Source organism: Elgaria multicarinata, chromosome 5 (genome assembly GCF_023053635.1).
Source record: "Elgaria multicarinata webbii isolate HBS135686 ecotype San Diego chromosome 5, rElgMul1.1.pri, whole genome shotgun sequence".
NCBI lineage: Eukaryota > Metazoa > Chordata > Lepidosauria > Squamata > Anguidae > Elgaria > Elgaria multicarinata.
In genome coordinates, this window is record NC_086175.1 from 58,232,689 (window position 1) to 58,251,029 (window position 18,341).

General features: G+C 38.7%; 1 protein-coding gene across 3 annotated transcripts in view; it reads right to left on the reverse strand.

Annotated features, from left to right (window-relative positions):
• SH3KBP1 (SH3 domain containing kinase binding protein 1) overlaps positions 1-18,341 on the reverse strand; it is a 177,325-nt gene that overhangs the window by 112,479 nt on the left and 46,505 nt on the right. For all 3 annotated transcript variants that reach the window (XM_063126438.1, XM_063126441.1, XM_063126439.1), the window contains one exon: positions 2,521-2,644. In XM_063126438.1, coding sequence (XP_062982508.1) covers positions 2,521-2,644 — 124 coding nt within the window. The remainder of the gene's footprint in view (positions 1-2,520; positions 2,645-18,341) is intronic.

Sequence of the window (18,341 nt, forward strand, 5' to 3'; positions counted from 1 at the left end):
TTGCCTACTTAATTCATGAACTGAATGAGCTGGCATTGTAATTTTACGCTTCTAAAACTTTTTGATGTTGTATTCCTTTTACAACAAATGTTACATGGGTAACTAGTGGAAACTTCAGCATCTTTGCACAGCAGAAATATATTAGATAAGCACTTGTTTATTTCATCGTACTATAATGCAAGTAAAAGAGGGGGACATTGGCATTAAGAAAACCCCAGTCAACATGGCACTCATTGCAATGAAGCACTGAGGTAAAAATGCAATATATTTTCAAAACAGATAATATACTATTGTAACAAGTCTAAGTGGTAGCAGCCCATCAATCTCCCCTACCCCCATTATCTATGCCTTTCATAGCCAAGAGACAAATACAGTGCCCTTACCAAATCAAAATAAACAGTCTTTTTTCAGGAAGCAAAGTTAGATACAATGTAAACCTAGTCAACATGGTACTCGTTTTCCATTCATCAAATTGGGGGAACTTAGCTCTAGGTATGCTTTAGGGTGGTTTCCTGCATCGAGTGGGGGGTTGGACTCGATGGCCTTATAGGCCCCTTCCTACTCTACTATCCTATGATTCTATGAGGTAAGTATTTGGAATACATGTTCTTCAAAGGTCTTCAATATATGAGATTTCCTTGTCAGCAAAACTGTATGGTAAAAGTATGAAGAGGCAGAAGCTGCAAAGCTACCTCCCACTTGAAAGGAACTAAGTTTTATGCTAGTAATTCCTCACCCTTCTACATGGGAGAGTAGGGTTGAGAAAGATGAGAGAATGCTGAGCATTTGGCTCTGGGATCATTCAGTCAGTCACTCTTGCCCTCCCCACAAGTTGACTCCTGCCCTTATAGCAGTGGTTCTCAACCTTCCTAATGCCGCGACCCTTTAATACAGTTCCTCATGTTGTGGCGACCCCCAACCATAAAATTATTTTCGTTGCTACTTCATAACTGTAATTTTGCTACTGTTATGAATCGTAATGTAAATATCTGATATGCAGGATGTATTTTCATTGTTACAAATTGAACATAATTAAAGCATAGTGATTAATCACAAAACAATATATAATTATATATTGTGAAATATTTATTTCTAATTACAAATAAATGACCATCGGAAATATGTGTTTTCCGATGGTCTTAGGCGACCCCTGTGAAAGGGTCTTTCGACCCCCAAAGGGGTCGCGACCCACAGGTTGAGAACCGCTGCTTTATAGGCAAATGCTTTTCAGTCCCATTGGAATGCTTTCCCCACCTCTTGCTTTTGTTTCCCTTCAAACTCTCTTTTCCTCCCCCTGGCCTTCTTTATTTCAGTATGTTAGCTTTCTTTCACTTCCCCATATTCCTCTGCTGCATTTTCTCCTTCCTGTCTGCTCTCCCCTTATATTTTTAAAGTCCCCTCAGAGATATTTTTGCCCCACCATACTCAAAACACTGCCTGTCAGCTTTCTGAATACTGCTGGCTTAGCTGGTGGGACTCTGGTGCAGTCTATTAGCTTCCCAACCAGACCCTGGAGCCCACCACCAGTCCAGGAGTGACTTTTCCTTAGAACTCTGCCTGGGAACCAGACCCCTTCCAACCCTCTCGCAGGTGACAATCATATACTTGGATAATAAAGTATTTATGAAGAAGCATTACCTACAGACAAGATTCCATATAAATAATTACTGAAGCATTTATCGAACATCTCCAGGTGGATATGATCACTTACTAGTTGTAAGCTTAGCACAGGGTGCATACAGTATAACTATGTAGGAAGCTAGTCATTTGTGGCATTTGGCAACGTCGTGGGACAATTCTTACCACTCATCCACACCCAATCAGAGGTTTGAGGGAGGAAATTCTTCTCACCACTACCCAGATATTACAGATAACCAGCTTTCCATGTGATAATCATACATGCCATAAGCAACCATTTGCAGCCACTTTATCTGTGCAATTCAAATGCAAGATTATGTTAGATTTAGGAAGTGCTTTCCGCATACAGGCAGACATTTTTTTTAAACATACCTGGACTGTATATGCTAGGAAAGACTATACCTTGGGCTTCTTCTGTACTTTTGAATCAGTTGAGAGTCACACCACAACACAATGGACCCCTTTAGATAACCCAGCTTTATGTAAATCTCATCATGTGGTGACAGTAAAGGCCACAGGGAAAAGGAGCTGTTTTAAGGAAACTCTAGACAAGTATTTATATAAAAGACTATATCTATGTATTTAATACTTCCTAAGTTATGAGAAATCTTTTTTAATGGCTACTTATTAAAATAGTTCTAGTCAGGAATGAAGCAGTAGGTTTAAAGATATGCAAGAACCTCCCAAATTTAATAATTGAAGTGGTATGGTCAAAAGAGAAGAGTGGACCACCTCAGGAACTGCATGCTTGAATTGGCTTCACTCATCTGTGTCCATCTGAAAGCTTTTTCCAGCCTAATATGTACCTTTATGTTTGGAAACTTTGCAATATAATTTTTCCTTAAAGTACTTCATTAAAATTTATAATTAAATGTTCTTTACCTTTCTTGGAGGCTCTAATAATCGTCTCAGACAACAGTAAAGGACTTCCATTGGAAACTTCATGTATAGACTTTTCTGGTGCTCTGTTGGCAAGAGTTTCTTTCTTCACATCTTTTTTTATCTCCTGTATAAGAAATAGAAACAGAGAGGGAGAAGAACCATTTAGAAGACACATTCGTGCTGCCTCAACACCTCAGATGAAAAGCATACCTTGTGCAAAGGTCACCAGTACCTTTTCAAAGCCAGGGTATGGGGGAGGAAAGGACCTGAAATGTACCCAAATGTGTGCCTCTCCCTATAACATCCTGCCCATGACTTGAGATCTACTGGGGAGGCCCTTCCAATTATATGATCGCCAAATGAAGTCCAGATTTCTGGAACTTTTGATAAGGCCTTCTTGATGGCAGCCTCAACAAAAGGCTGTGGAAGGCCCTCCCCTTGGAGGTTAGATGGGTGTCAACATTGCTTACTCTATGGCACCAAATGAAAACAATTGTTTTCTGCCAAGGCTTTTGAGTTGGGCCTATGTATCAGAGCAGGATAGTTGAATGGCATTGTATATTGAATTTGACAGACTGACTCTTGAGTATTTTATAATGATAAATATATTGTTACTGCCTTGGGATTGTTTTATAAAAAATTGTATAAATATAAAATCTCAGCGCATGCAGTGATTTAAAATTCCTGCCTCAACAGCAGCAGTAGATCAAGCACCTGGGGTGGGGGGAGGTCCAATTTTCACTTTGAATCCTTCCTGCAACCAGACTAGTATTTTCCCGCCTGCCCGCCCGCCCGCTCTCTCTCTCTCACACACTCACACAGATAGGCATAAAGGGCCTCAATGGGAAGGAAAGAGGATGTCATTCATTGGACAGAAGCAGAAAAAAACTCAAAGACAGAAAAGTTGTGCCAAGAATGAACTACATCTGTGATTACTGCACTGTTGTTCCATTCTTTTAAAAAGAAGCCAGATTTTCAACAGTATGAAAAAAGACTAAAGAAATGTAGGAAAAAGAACTGATATGAAGCATGTTTCATAATGGTTATTGTTTATATGACCTCTCTGTGAAGAAAATGTGAGTGAATGAAGTTAGCAATTCCAGACTAGCTTGGGTGAATTTACATCACCATCAATATCTTTCATCACTATATTACAAGTAATTTCTAAAGCACTTCCTATATGAAAATTGTCTTACATTCTCATTGCACTTTATGTACAAATGTCATTTTTTAAAAAGTTTTGCATGACTGTTGTTGGCAAATAAGGGAGACTTAAGAATGCTAAAGGAAGAGCAGAAAAAGAAAGTAGAAGTCCATTAATCTATCTCATCTCTTTTCTCAGATTATATATATATCATGTCTAGTTCAAGTCTCCTAGCACTGTTTATATACATATTTCCAAATCACTGTTAAAAAATCCAAATGGATTTAGAACACAATGCACAAAAGGTGGAAGTAGTAACAAGGCTGTCATTTACAATGAAATGCTCAGAATTAACATTCTTATTGCAATTCGAAAGCAACTCCACTGACATCAGTGGAACTTGGTGCCCAATTAACCTAGTTATGATCAAGCGTAAAGCCTTCTGTGCTTGCTAGAGGAAACATACTAAGAAAGTCAAAGATCCTACCACACTGAAACTTAATATTTCTTCCTTGATTTCCATCTAGCATCTAAAGTGTCCTGCACATAGTGATTACCACTACGAAATGAGTAATCGTTATGCAAGATGAAACAGCCAGAGATATTATCCTATGACCAACAACAAGCAGAAGTCCTCATGTCAATATCATACTAATGCTGCCTAGCTTTTAAAAGACGTACACACACTAAAAGCAAACAGGAAGCTGCCTTTGCTTAAGATAACACAAAGGTTCAAAGTTGGCCTACATGTTTGCTACCAATGCTCCACTTCACATGACACTAGAACTAGTGCTCTCAGAAGCTGGAATGATTGAATTCGGGAAGAAATACGACAAACAGTGGGGACTATGTTTCCCATCAGGGTTTGCCTGTTTCCACCTGTTTCCTGCCTTGCCATACCCCCCAGCACTAGGAATCTTTGTCAGGGAGCTTCTGCTACTTTTGGTGTGTATGAAGGTGTCGGCACTTCTTTAGAACAGCTTGAAGGCATCTGCCCAGGGAGAGGCTTCTTCCACTTTGCCTCACTCAGTGCAGTTGCCATGAAGATGAGGGTGCTTTTTCTTTACTCAGGACATGGGACACTGATGGGAGGAGGGTCTTGTTCTGCTGCTCGAAAAGCCCTGTGTTTGAGTTTTCCCTTTTTTGCATGAGGTTTGTTATTGTTAGGTCTCTTAACACAAACTGTTTTGTGAATTGTTTAATGCAAGTATGTTATTATTGGTACTGGATGTTGTTAACTGACCATCTAGTATGTCTTGTGTTTTTTTAAACTTTAATATGTTTTAAATGACCTACAATTGGGTTAATGTTGCATTGTACAATGCATTGTGGAAAATACGGAATACAAATAAATTGGGGTGAGCAGAATGTAGCTTGGAATCCACTAGTAGATCTCTGGGTGATTTGCATTAGATCTGCAAGTGCTTCTGACTCCCAAATATTTATGAACAGCAACAACCAAAAGCCTCCCCCTACTCTAAATTAGGCTGCTGTAATCAATAAAATTTGGTGAGAAACCACGAGTGGATCTCTATGTGAAAGGACTGTGAGCCATGGGCTCAGACGCACCTTGTTTCTTAATGCTACTACATGTATGCTTGTCCTGACTTCAAATGGTGGACTTCAATGTTCTCACACACAAAAAGGCAAAGTAGATCCTGGACGTCTGAAGTATGCCCATTCCTCATGTAGCATAGGACTTCAATACTACTACTACTACTAAAGCTTACACAAGGTGACTGTATGCTTAGAATAAGAGCTGTGCTGAATCAGACCAAGTCTACCTATTCCATCACTGTTTCCCACAACGACCAACCAATGTCTGCAACAGCACCCTCCTGCTCATATTCCCATCGACTAGTATACTTCCCCTGATCAAAACAATGTACATCCTGTAAGCCTGACGTATGCCCACACATGATCTGACAAATAAAAAGCCCTTCTGCGAATGAGTAAGTTGCTGAATCTCAATTGATCATTTCTTAAACTTTCTGCTTTGTCCTCAGAATCAGAATCTGTATTACATCTTGCACAGATTTGGCTGCAGCTAAATTAGACATTTTGTGCTGTTGTTATTGTACATAATCTCCAGTTGGATACTATAAATGAAAGTTTGAAACATAATGGATTATCAAGAATCTGAAACTCCTCTGTTTATGGTTTTTGATCAGCTTATAGTCTGTGACTAATGAAAATGAAGTTTTTATGTCCTAGCTAGAGTGCTATGTGACCAACATCTGGTTCCTAAAATCTTACTTTACTCCAACACAGAAAGTTCAAAAACCATGACTGATTATTTTTCAAAAAATGGCTACACTAGATCCTACAGCTGACATATTTTGTTCTGAAAGCAGAACTAATATAGAGGAGAGTGACCTCAAGAAACGGAGATCTAAACACTATAATTCTAGTTATTCCTGGCATGGATGGAAAATGTATGTTCCTATGATCACATAGCAATTTTGTGGAGAAAAGGCAATGGCATTTCTCCAATAATGCTTAATTTTTTCCTGGAGAGATTTTATCTCAAAAACAACAACAGTACTCTGCAGAGGTTTCTAATTTTGGAAGCTAGGTTCCTAAATCACTCCAGAAAGCTTCTGGAAAATTTAACTGAAATTTCCAACTTCAACAAGCTTTAAATATGGATATGCATATAAGCTCAAAATTTCAGTACCGTAATCTTTAAAATTAATAATGAAATCATATTATACATTTATTTATACACTGACAGTTTCTGAGTATTGTAGATAGCTTATTCAGGGAGGGGTGGGTTGGTGGGACAATAGAATACCAGCAATTTTGCCAACTCATAATTACTAACAATCAGGGATCATTTTCTGAATTTATTCACAGCATTAAGAAGCAAAATGCCTATTTTCGTTAGCTGCTATAACTAAAAACAGAACTTCCCCTCTGAGGATCTATTTCCTCTTCTGCGGATTGAAAAAATTAGTTCTAACTCAGATGATAAAATAAATCTATTTTCAATGGTGGGAAAATATTTCAGTGTTACCTGTACGTTATAAACACCAAACCAAATTATGATTGTAGGTTGGTTTTTGTTTGTTTGTTTGCTCTGTGCCTTGAATACTATATCAGCACTACATAGATTGATACATTATGGCAATTCCTCAGAGCAGTAAAAAAGAAGAAGTATCTTTAGCAGACAGGCGACATCAAGTTTTTGTTCTCAATGCAAATTTGTAATACTCTCGAACAGAAGAAATTCATGAAACTTTGCAGACAGATTATGATTCTTGAACTAACAATGTACTAAATTGTCAGTTGGATGCAAGGAGGTGCCCAGACTGAACCTGAGTGTGGCTTCCAACCTAACATATTATGGCAGCTGGTTATTGAACCGTAAATTGGTGAAATAACACATTCCATGAGAAACTCTTCAGCTGCTGCATTTCTTTTTCTTCTTTGTTTCTGTTTTAAAAAAGAGGATTAAGAAAGCCCAGTATTATCCCAAGGGTCTTGTCATCTTCAACCTTTCTACCGTCACTCAATCCCTCACCTATATTTTTATGACCAGGGTGAGACTCTCATTGGAATAAGGTATAGCTCAGTCATTTGATGCTTGCTGGATTTCCTCCCAAGGTGGAATTTCGAATATGTTCAGGCTGTACTATGAACAGAGGTCGAAGTACGTGTGTGTTTGTGTGTTGAGAGTGATGTTGTTGTTGTGAATTGTATGAGTACTGTCTGAATACACTGTCAATTCCTGAGAGCAGTAAAAAAGAAAGTATCTTTAGCACACAGGCTAAATATACCATTTGAGGTGTTTAAAAAAAACGATATTCCTAGGTCATTTTAGCACAGGCCTTTGTAGCATTTCAACACATACACAATGCTCACCCAAATTACAGAATCTTAAGTTTTATAATGAGAATGATCAAGCACAAAAACTTACTATTAAGTGATATTAACAGTCTCTTCCAAACGTGGGCTATTTTCAGCTAGTGAGAAACATTTTACTTGCTTTAAAATGAGTAATCTGAGCTCACAATCAGACATACACTAAAGTCTTGGTCTGTGTTCACTTGGGAGTTAAAATGTTTCAGACAGTGTGAACATTTTCCCTTCAGAATTTCAGAAATCAATGCAAATCTTATCAGAACGTTTGATTTTCTGCATTTGCAACGGAAGAAAAATCAAATTAAATTTACTTACAGCCACAAGGGTTTTTGGGGAACAACAGAAACATGGGGGAAAGGAGTGAAAGCCCAAATAATAAAGTAATTAACAACTCAGACATACAACTCCAGTTTCACCAAATCTTGAAGCCAAATAAGAAGAATGCATAAGCTATCTAAAGGGAGGACAATATAAAAAATTCTATTTATCTTAATAGTAGAAAGACATAAAATATTGTAAAGTAAGAAACACTGCTGACTTTATAATATTCTAACATTACTGTTTATTTTGCTGCCATGATTTGCTAGTCTTTTACATAGATTTCCCCCACCCCAAGAAATACTGCTCTTCAGTTATCTTCGAACTAGAATAAACCCACAGGACATTTGACCTCTGTGCCCCTCATCTCAATGGAAAAAAACCAATGGTGTGGTTATGAAGCACCTGGTACACTACAATCCATGGCCCAGCCTGGAGAAAAATTATGGTGGCAAATCATTATAAATATTAAGAAGTCTTTTTAAAAAAGCCATGGTGGGCTGCAGTAATCATCTGGTTTACTCCTATGCATTGACTTTTCTGTAGTTCCACAACAGCAGCCATTCACCACTGGAACTAGGATGGTTTAAACCACACAATATAGTTCCATTCCATCAGTCCCATAAAAATCTGGGACATAGATTTTACTACCAACATCTCACTCATGTACTATAAAGCATCATGAAACGCTAGCAAATCACAGGAAGACAATGATATAAACAAGCTTGAGTAGAGAATAATGTGACATTTAATGATGTGTTACTTTGCTTTTGTCAGAGTGAATAAAAAAATTCTGGTTATTTTATTATCATTCTTACTTAACAGAAAGAAGTTGAAACTAAAATGTTTGGTTAGCAGAAGAGCAACTTGAATGGAAAGATGCAATTCTTTGGAACAAATCTACAAGTAAAATTAATGTAAATAATTTATAGAATTATTGCAAGATCTGGAAGAGCGTAAGCTGCATTTTGCTTTCAATGTGACTACACCGTAATGAAGTGGCAGCTAACAGGGGGAGGGGAGCAGTAATGAAATAGCTGGTAATTTATTGTGAATTTGGTAGCACCTTAAGTGTTCTGGAATACAGTCCACACCAGTAAGGGTAAGGATGGAGACCCACACGCCAGTGTTACTGGAAAAGGAGGCTTTTCCCTTTTTCATATCACAATCCAGCCATGGGTTAGCTCAGTTAAAAATTGCCTGTAAACGTCTCAGTGCATTGAATCCCAAATACAGCTGCAAGCTGGCAACTGAATGAGGAGGTCAAAATCACTTTCACCAGAGCATGCCGTAAAACACCACTCAGTCACCACCTATAATGCACTTCAGAGAATAGTGAATTTAATGTTGACCAGATATATTCTTTAAAGTTAGACATTAGCTTTTAGTTTTAAAGCAAAATGTTAATTCTTTTTCAAACCCAGAAGTACCCTTCATTGAGCAAAGGAGTAAAGAAACTAACCAAGAAAAGCAACAACACTATATCTCAGTGAGAAATGGGGTGCTTGTGAATAAGCCATGTACATTTCTCGAGTCTGAAACATTAATAAGTTGTTGGGAGAAGAGAGGCATACTACAAAGTCTGCTCAGAAACTGTGAACTAAACTCACAAGTCTAAAAAGGTCATAGCATTGTCTGCTTCATAAACGCAATGGAAATAATGGAGATCTTCTCTCACACACCACAACCTGCAAGAACAAACGTTAGCTTTGGGTTGTTGCTTTTTGTAAAGTTAATTTATCTCTGACTTGGGTGAAACTGTCTTATTTGTCATTCTCATAAAAGCATATTTAATGAGGTGTTACTACACTATATTAATTTGACTCATTTTGTCAGTTAAGAGCCAGGCAATACATTTAAACCAAAGGTCTACACTCATGGAACGGGGCATTTTCAACTCCCACAAATGGAAATAGGGGAGGAGATTCTTGCTGAGTCCTCCCCTAAAAAAACACTGATCTAGAGGGCTGGGGAATCCTCTAGAAGAGTGTGGGAGTGTTCCAGAGAGAGTGTGAATCAACACTCCTACTCTTCCATTTGTTGAACATTTTCACATGTGTACCATTGGAGCCAACCCATGATTGCTAATTAATTTTTTTACATAGTGTTATCAATGTGTGCAATGTGTAACAGTTGATTAGCTAACTTATCTTTAGCTGGCTGACAGCCCTTTTTCAAAGTCTATGGCCCAGGACTTAAAGGTTTAGATCTGGGAAATTCTATACTATTTAAGAGAAGAGAGACACTGCAAACAGATGACAAATACACATCTACAGCAATGGATGCACAGTACAGTCCTATATTTTAAATGTGATTTTAATATTTATTGTGGACTGCTGAGGTAACAAACAAACAAATTAAATGCAATTTTCTCCCAAAGTCAATTGATAGCCGTGTCAGGCCTTTGTTTTTCTCTCATCACCATGCAATCAACTTCTGTAAATGTTTTACAGAGCTGCTTCATGAAAAGTGAAAAACAAACAAACGTGACACAGATTTGTTTACGTGGGTGGTGATCTAGAAACTAAAAATGAGCAGGGGAATGGAGTGGGGGAGCAAAACTCCAAATGACCACATTTGCCTGGGGAATTTTGGTAAAAGTATATTCTCAGGGTCGATAAGTTAAAGTTCTATTTCAAAAGCAGTTTCTTATAGGAAAAACATCTTAGTAATAGCAGAATGTATAACTATTGCCCCTGAACAAATTTATTTAAACCAATACATTTCCCTTCAAAACACCAGCTTGACGTTTACCTCTGCTTATGCCTGAAAAGAGAGGCATATTGCATAAACATCCAACTTCCTGAACTTTTATAGCAGATCTGTTCAATTTCAAATATGAACAAGAGGCACAGGTGAAATGTAACACAGTACACTTATTTAGAAGTTCTCCAACTGAGATAGTCAGTGGAAGGGTACACAAATGTAGCTTCTCCTGTTTTGTACTATGGATACAAAGCGCCACACCAGCTCTGAAGTGCTCTTTCTCTCACACACAGCATTTTCCAATTGACTATGTACTTAAGGGGAACTGAGCCTGTTTGAACAAGTCCAACTGATGGAGTTCATTCGTATGAACATTTCAACGGACATCTTGAAACAAAATGACAGCCAATTGAAATTTTCAGACACTCACTGCCTCTATGACATTTGATCGATTGTTATGAAACTTTTCAGTTTTGTTTTACCTCTATCTGAGTTGGTTATAGGCATAGTGAACATTTCAACGGACATCTTGAAACAAAATAACGAGGACCAGATGCATGCTATGTATTTAATGTAACATGTAGTTTAGCCCTCAATGTTTCTTGAATGTATTGTCTGCGGCGAGCTAGGTTGAAAGAAAATAATAAGTATCTTTACCCTTTTTTTCTACAAGCTTTTCCACACTGGGCTTTTTATCCCACAACTTTATTGAAGATTCTGCTTCTGGATTATTTGTGGGATTAAGATCAGCCTTTCCATGCACTTACACTATTTTTTAACCATGCGTTCCTTTATCCACAAGTTTTATATGTTTCACTATAAAGCCACTAGATGACACTGTGGTATAGCTGCTGTTAAGTGCAACTTCCTCTTTTCACAAGCAATCAACCCACGATATTTAGATAGTTCGTTATCCCCATCTTTAAAAAACCAGGATAAATGTCAGAAGCCCTGGAGGCTGACAATGTCATGAAAAAGACCCATAAAATTCCATGAGTAACCAATCTCAATTGCAGGAGAAAAGCGTCATGTAGAGAGGCTCTACAGCTCTCTTGGGTACTAACTACAAAAATAAAATTCCATCAGGTAGCTTTAAAGCACTCTTCCCCAATCTGGTGACTTCTAGATATTTTGGGTATCAACTCCCATCAGCCTCAGCCAGCATTACCAATTGTCAAGAATACTGGGAGTTGTAGTTCAAAACATCTGGAGGACACCAGGTTGCTTTAAAATATGCTTTATTTTCATTTTAATGCCATTCATTCTAGATAAAAATGAACAGAACAGAACAAAGTGACATAACGAAGCATTATAAGCATTACAAATACAATAAATACTATAAGCACTACACACACAAACACACACACACACACACTGTAAGTTGATAGGGGTGCTGCTTCTAAAAGTGGCTTTCATCTAGGACACTATCTATCCTTGGGCTGGGCCTGCTGGAATCCGCATGGTTCAGCAATATATTTTACAATGACAAAGCAAGACTGCATACTCAAGATCTCTCAATATCAAGTAATAATTCAAATCTCTTAACATTCAAGTCTTAAGTGAGCTCAGGCATTCTGCTTAAATATATAAGAATTATCTTCCTTTACCAGGCAGACAAAAGTCTACCTAGTCAGGTAAGATTTGCAAGGACCAGCAGACGCTAGTGGTCTACCAAGAGCAGGCCAGGAGATTACTGGTGGGCAGTGACCAACCTAAAATATCCAAGAAGAGTTGGGACTCTGAGTGTGGAAATACAGAATACATTTAACAAGTGTTCCACCCACTCTCAAAGAACTAACTTTGTGCTGCTTCAGTTAACCCAAGAGAAAAAAATAAGACAAAAGTTTCCACTGGCTAACTTCTCCAGTTTTCACAAGAATAGTGATATGTTGCAAAATTTGCTTCCTCTGCAAATACATATAGTTGATCTTTAAATACTTCAAGTCCTTGACACCAGTAATAAAAAAGTAAGCTGGTCACCATAAAGACACAAAGTCAAAGCTGAGCATCTTCCAAGAGTACCAAATGTGCATGAATTAACTTTTTAACCCTCACATTTAGTTTAAACTAGTGTTGGAGGAACTTCCTAGACTTTTTGGTATTTGAGGTTTGTTATTATAGACATTGATCAACTATAATCTTTTTTGTTGTTAATGCATATGAGAAGCAGAGAAATATCAAAACAAAATCCATTAGATAAATTAAGAATAGTGTTTCTGGTTTTGCTTCTATTCTGCATTCCTTGTTCTAAGTAGGCATTGGTCTACTATTGTTTTTATGGAGTGTCAGGAGAACCCTCAATCTTTGTTCAACTAAAGCAAAAGCTGCTTAATACTGTATACAGAAGGCATGATGAAAAGAATTGCATATCTAGTTCCCCACACCCATGAAGGCGTCAGTTTCCTATGCCCCATCACAAAGTGCTTTTGAAATACAGAGGTTTCAAAAAGAACAAGTATGAGATGGAGGCATCCTGTAGCTCAATGAACAAAGTCAAAAGTCGACTGGTGTATGTAAAGTAGCTCTTCGGAACTTTGGAAAAGGCCTAAACCGACAATCATACATGCAAATTACGCTGCCTGGACAAAGACAGGACTAGAACTCTAAATATAGTTATGTCATTGTAACACAAGACAGTGTAAGTCCTATTTTCAACATAACTACACTGCCATTGAGGGAAAGCAATGGGGGGTATGGAGTATAGAGAGGAAGGATTGGAAGGGTGGACACTTCAGTCTGGACCTAATCACCCCCAAGGCAAAGTCACATCTCCCACTCTGGTATAAAGAAAATACAGTAGTGGTCATAAGTAATATACATTCATTGAGCCCCAAAACAATTGCCCCTGCAAAAACAGAAGCTAGAATGCTGGCTAAATTTACATCTAATCAAAGCACAATTCCAGGGGTATAGAAGCACTACCAAGCATATACAGCTTCAATATCAGGAGATATGGTTTGGAGCTGCATTACACTGGCCCCTTGTCCAATGATGGGCACACAACTGGGGGTTTCATTTATGAGGACTCTAGTGTAAGGCACATTGCATAAAGGTAGTCTTTTGCACAAACAACTAAGAGCCAAAAATAACAAATATAGGAAGGAAATATGAGCAAAACTTGTGGTCCAAGAACGTTTATAGGTAATCTGCCCCCAAGATGCCAGATGCTGGCACCCTTCAGGAACCCCAACTTCATTCCTCCAACTGCAAATGCAAGGACAAGCACCCCATGCAAGTAAGCAAGGGAAAGGGCTTATCAGGAATGGTAAATATGGCAGTTACACTTCCTCCATTTGCGAGTGGAGAAGGAAGCATGGCATAAAGACGCAGACATCAGAGATTGGGGTAAACTAGGGCCTCATTATTTATACAAGGGAACTTCACCCCTCCCTGGATCTGCATATGAAAGTACGGGAATCTATTAGATCCTTTCATCAGGCACCTAGCCACTCTCCAAAGCCAGGAGTCGAGTAAACCTGTCTCCTCTCTTATATGACACTTTAAAAGTGTGAGAAAACTGACCTGCATCACCCTCGCCTGGTGCTGCTGCCCAGCTCCGAATAGGTGAGGCAGGAAGGTCCCCAAAGGCAAACCATATCCTGACATGAGAGCTGCACAGCCCCCAAGGAGGAGGTCCTCCAGATATTCCAATCACCAAAAGCTGCCAGAGTGCTCACCGTTCTTCTTGTAATATTGTGCAAAATCCCACACATCCTTATCAATACAATCTAATCCACCTATTTACTCATCCTCCACTAACAGTAATTTCAGTATGGAGTAGGAAAAAACCAGTACACAACTATGAATTCGTGGCAGGTAAAATTCCTATTCACCCCCGCCCCCCAAGGGAGCAACTGGCTAATCCCATACTAGTTAAAGGGAGGGAGGGAGCTGAGAAGCGAAAAGAGGCTGAGCTTTGGCGAAGCAGTCCTTTATAAACTCTGCCCCGCCGACGCCGCACGTGCGTTTTTCTTCCTCTACCCAAGCTGTTCCAGCTAGGCGGGAAGCAGGCTTCTCTCTCTAAGAAAGGAGATGGCTGGGTGCTCTGCACAAACACCAATGTTTACAAGAACTCTCTCCTACTGTGTTTGCAATTGTGGGGAGCTGTGTTATAGCTACACAATCCTGCCTTACCTTTACCCAGGGGTGGAATTCTAATTCAAGGAAGTAGTAAGCCTCTATCAATAACATAAGAAAAACTGGAGACTTCCTGGAGCTAGCAGTAGCTTATTTAATAGTGTGCGCATGTGTGTTTGCATTCATCTTTCGATTAACAGAAAAGAAACTGAAAATTAATTTTCTAAATATATCTATTGATTTCTGCAACACAAGTAAAAGGTTAAATATTGAGCGACCAAGACAACAGTCGCCAGGTAGGCTACCTTCTAAAATAATAATTAAAAGAAAGACCAAACCTACTCCCCGTAAATTCCACCCCTGCCCTTACTCAGAAGTTCGTAGCAGTAAGCAACACACACAGCAAGCATTCCGTCACTTTCTCTGCTCAAAGCCATTAAATGTTCCACGATGGAAGCTGCAAATGGAAGCTTTCCTTCCAAAGTAAACAGAATGTTCAAGAGGAAGGGCTTGGTGGGACCACATCGGGAAGGGTTAAAACTCCCCTTCTTCTGTGTCAAGGCACTAATCCTGCTCAGGGTCCCCCAAGAGCTGCTATTGTTAAAAAAGAACAAGAGAAAGACAAATTAAATTCACTCATTTAATGCTATGTCTCTTTTGGCCCTGCCAAAACAAAATGGCTAGACAATTCACTCTTCAGAAATAACTCCATTATTATTATTATTATTATTATTATTATTTATTTATTTATTTATTTATTTATTTATATAGCACCATCAATGTACATGGTGCTGTACAGAGTAAAACAGTAAATAGCAAGACCCTGCCGCATAGGCTTACAATCTAATAATGCATCACTAATGCTGTTCATTAAAATATTTGACTTTCCCCCCTAGCTGTTTCTGTATAGTAATGAAGATGAGCAGATAAGCACTCTGCACTGCAGCTGTCTTTAGGAGAACTCAAGAAGTACCCCATCCACCACTACACCTTGCTAGGCTCAGTGTGTGCACGTGCACCTTAGCCACTCTAGCCTAGCCTTCCCCAACCTGGTATCATGCAGATTTATTGGACTACAACTCCTATCGCCCCCAGCCTCCCACAGACCAAGTTGAGAAAGGCTGCTCAGGCCTTTGAAGCACCAGTAAGGGTAAAAAGGCAGACTGAGGTGTCTTAGTTGGTGGGCTTACCTTCAGCTCCATGGGGGCTGGGGTCTATAGAGGCTCTCTTGAATGGAATTATCCAATGCCTGGGGCTGGTGAAAAGAGGTAATAGGGCACCTCACTCTGCAGGGGGAATTCAAAGGCCCCACCATGAACTTCTGTTTGATCTTGTGGCTGTGTGGTTAGAGCATTCTGTGGAGCAGGATGTGGGGTAAGACCTGAACCCCATTTCCTGCTTCCTATTACAATGCTCTTCTTTCCCACAGAGCTACCAAGTACTGTTCACCTCGTATGAGCTTGCTGTTACAACTTCCATTCTTCCATGTTCTAAGTATCTGCTGCAAGACAAGTATTCCTCTTCACACAGCTTTTGGCCCACAATGAGACTTGAACCCTATCTTGGGGATCCTGTAGGCTCACTATGCATGACTTCAACCCATGGGCTGCAGAACTGGCCGACTGTTGTGATTGGAACAGCAGGATGTGGAATACCCTGCCATTCCTGTAATCGCCATATGCTGAATAGTGCCTTCCATACATGACTAATATGGAGGGAATGGTAATATTAAAGTAGAATAACCAGTGTGTTAGAAGCTGTTTCAGAATCAACTATGAAAAATAAAGATTGCTGTCAGGATGCAAAGAGCTGCTTTAGGGCATCCGTGAAGGTTTTGTGAACTGCCCAGAGAGCTTTAGCTATTAGGCAGTAAAGAAATGCAATCAATAAATATGTAAGGTTGTACTCACTGAGTAAGATTTAGTTTTCACATTTTGGATGTACATGTACTTTATTTTGAGTAGCAGATCACATGCTATTTTGCCCATTGTTTTTGCAACATCCTATAGTTCCAAAAGTCTTTTATCATGCAGCAGGTGAGGTTGTTGTTCGAGGAAGCCCAAAGCATCCTCGTGTACATAAGAATAGCAAGAGGCTCTTTGAATTCTAGCCAATATTATGAGGTGCCTTCCAGCCAACACCTGAAGTAGATTAAACCAAGTTGAGAAGAAAATAGTATCAATTGTTAAAGATCATTTGCAAGCATACGGACAATCTATAAAACATTAAGTAAAATATCAACTATGCAACACACAACTTGGAACGATAGGACAGGCCAAGGGTCCAGCTGCACTGTACTTTCATGTGATCCTCTAACCACAATATTTAAACATCCAAATAGCCCTTGAATTCTGATGCACAATATAGGCAAAATACCACACACACATATATACAAAGCATTTCAGATTTTCTTCTTTTATCATGAATTTTCTGTATATAAAAAGAGGCATTCTAAATGTTAGTTTTCCCTCATAAATTAATATAGCAAAAACAACAACTTCCAAAATAGTGTCTACATATATTTTTTCAGAGAATACAGTTTGTCAAGTAAAAAGGATTTGAGAAATTTATTTATTTATTTATTACATTTTTATACCACCCAATAGCCGAAGTTCTCTGGGCAGTTCACAGAAATTAAAACTATAATAAAACAACAGTCTAAAAACACAAATACAAAATACAGTATAAAAAGCACAACCAGGATAAGAGTAGAGATTTGTAAAACAATTTACCATTTTAGTTCTTTCTGTTGCTATATTGATCCTATACTAAAAACATCTATTCTTTGTTTAACACTGCAAAGAAGAAAAATCTACTACATAAGTCCATAAAAACAGTGAAATCCTTTTATATGCAAAATGCAGAAACATCAGAGCCAGCTACTGGGTGTTTTAAAGTCTCTTTTTAGATTTGATTTCACAGGAAGTACTCACTAAATCTATTTTTAGATATACAGAATGACCATGTATATGTTTATTAGAGAGGTCTTCCCTACTAAAAACAACAACCATGCCTTCTAGTCTCTATCTGATCAGCACAGATTGCAGTATCATTATTCAAATCACACCTTAGGTGAAGAACCATATGTGTCCCTAGACTTGAAAATTAGGCAATAGAACTAAACACTAGTAGGACTACAGGTTAACAATCTAATGCCAGAAATATTTGTGTCAACACTGCCTGTATGCATCTCAAAGAGATGTTGTAAACTGACTTTCTCAACTGCTCAGGATCCGTATCTCAAGCTAGAAATTAGTCAAAACTGCATATTGTTCTCCTTTCCTCATTCAATTTTGCCAACAACTATGTAGAAGGTCTCTTTTCGAGTCCCAAACTTTTATATATTTATTTACCACTTTCCTTTCACAGAACTCAGCTGGTCTCCCATCCACCCAATCACTAATCACAGACCTTCACCACCAAGGCTGCCTCATGTGCCTACAAAATAATTGGCACCACTTCCACACCCATTATGATCTTTGGGCTGCAGTCTCTTGGAGATTGTGTTCCTAATTTAGTGCAGAAATTCCAGCAAACACAATCCAAATTTAATAATTCATTCACCCAATACTATACTGTGCAAGAGGAATGTGAATGAAATCTCCACAATCAAGTCTAATTAGGTGCAGCTTGCTTGTGAAAGCCTTGCATATCTGTGCTTAGAGTTGTACATGTGGCACATTTTTTTCTTTCACAGACAGTCATCTTGATT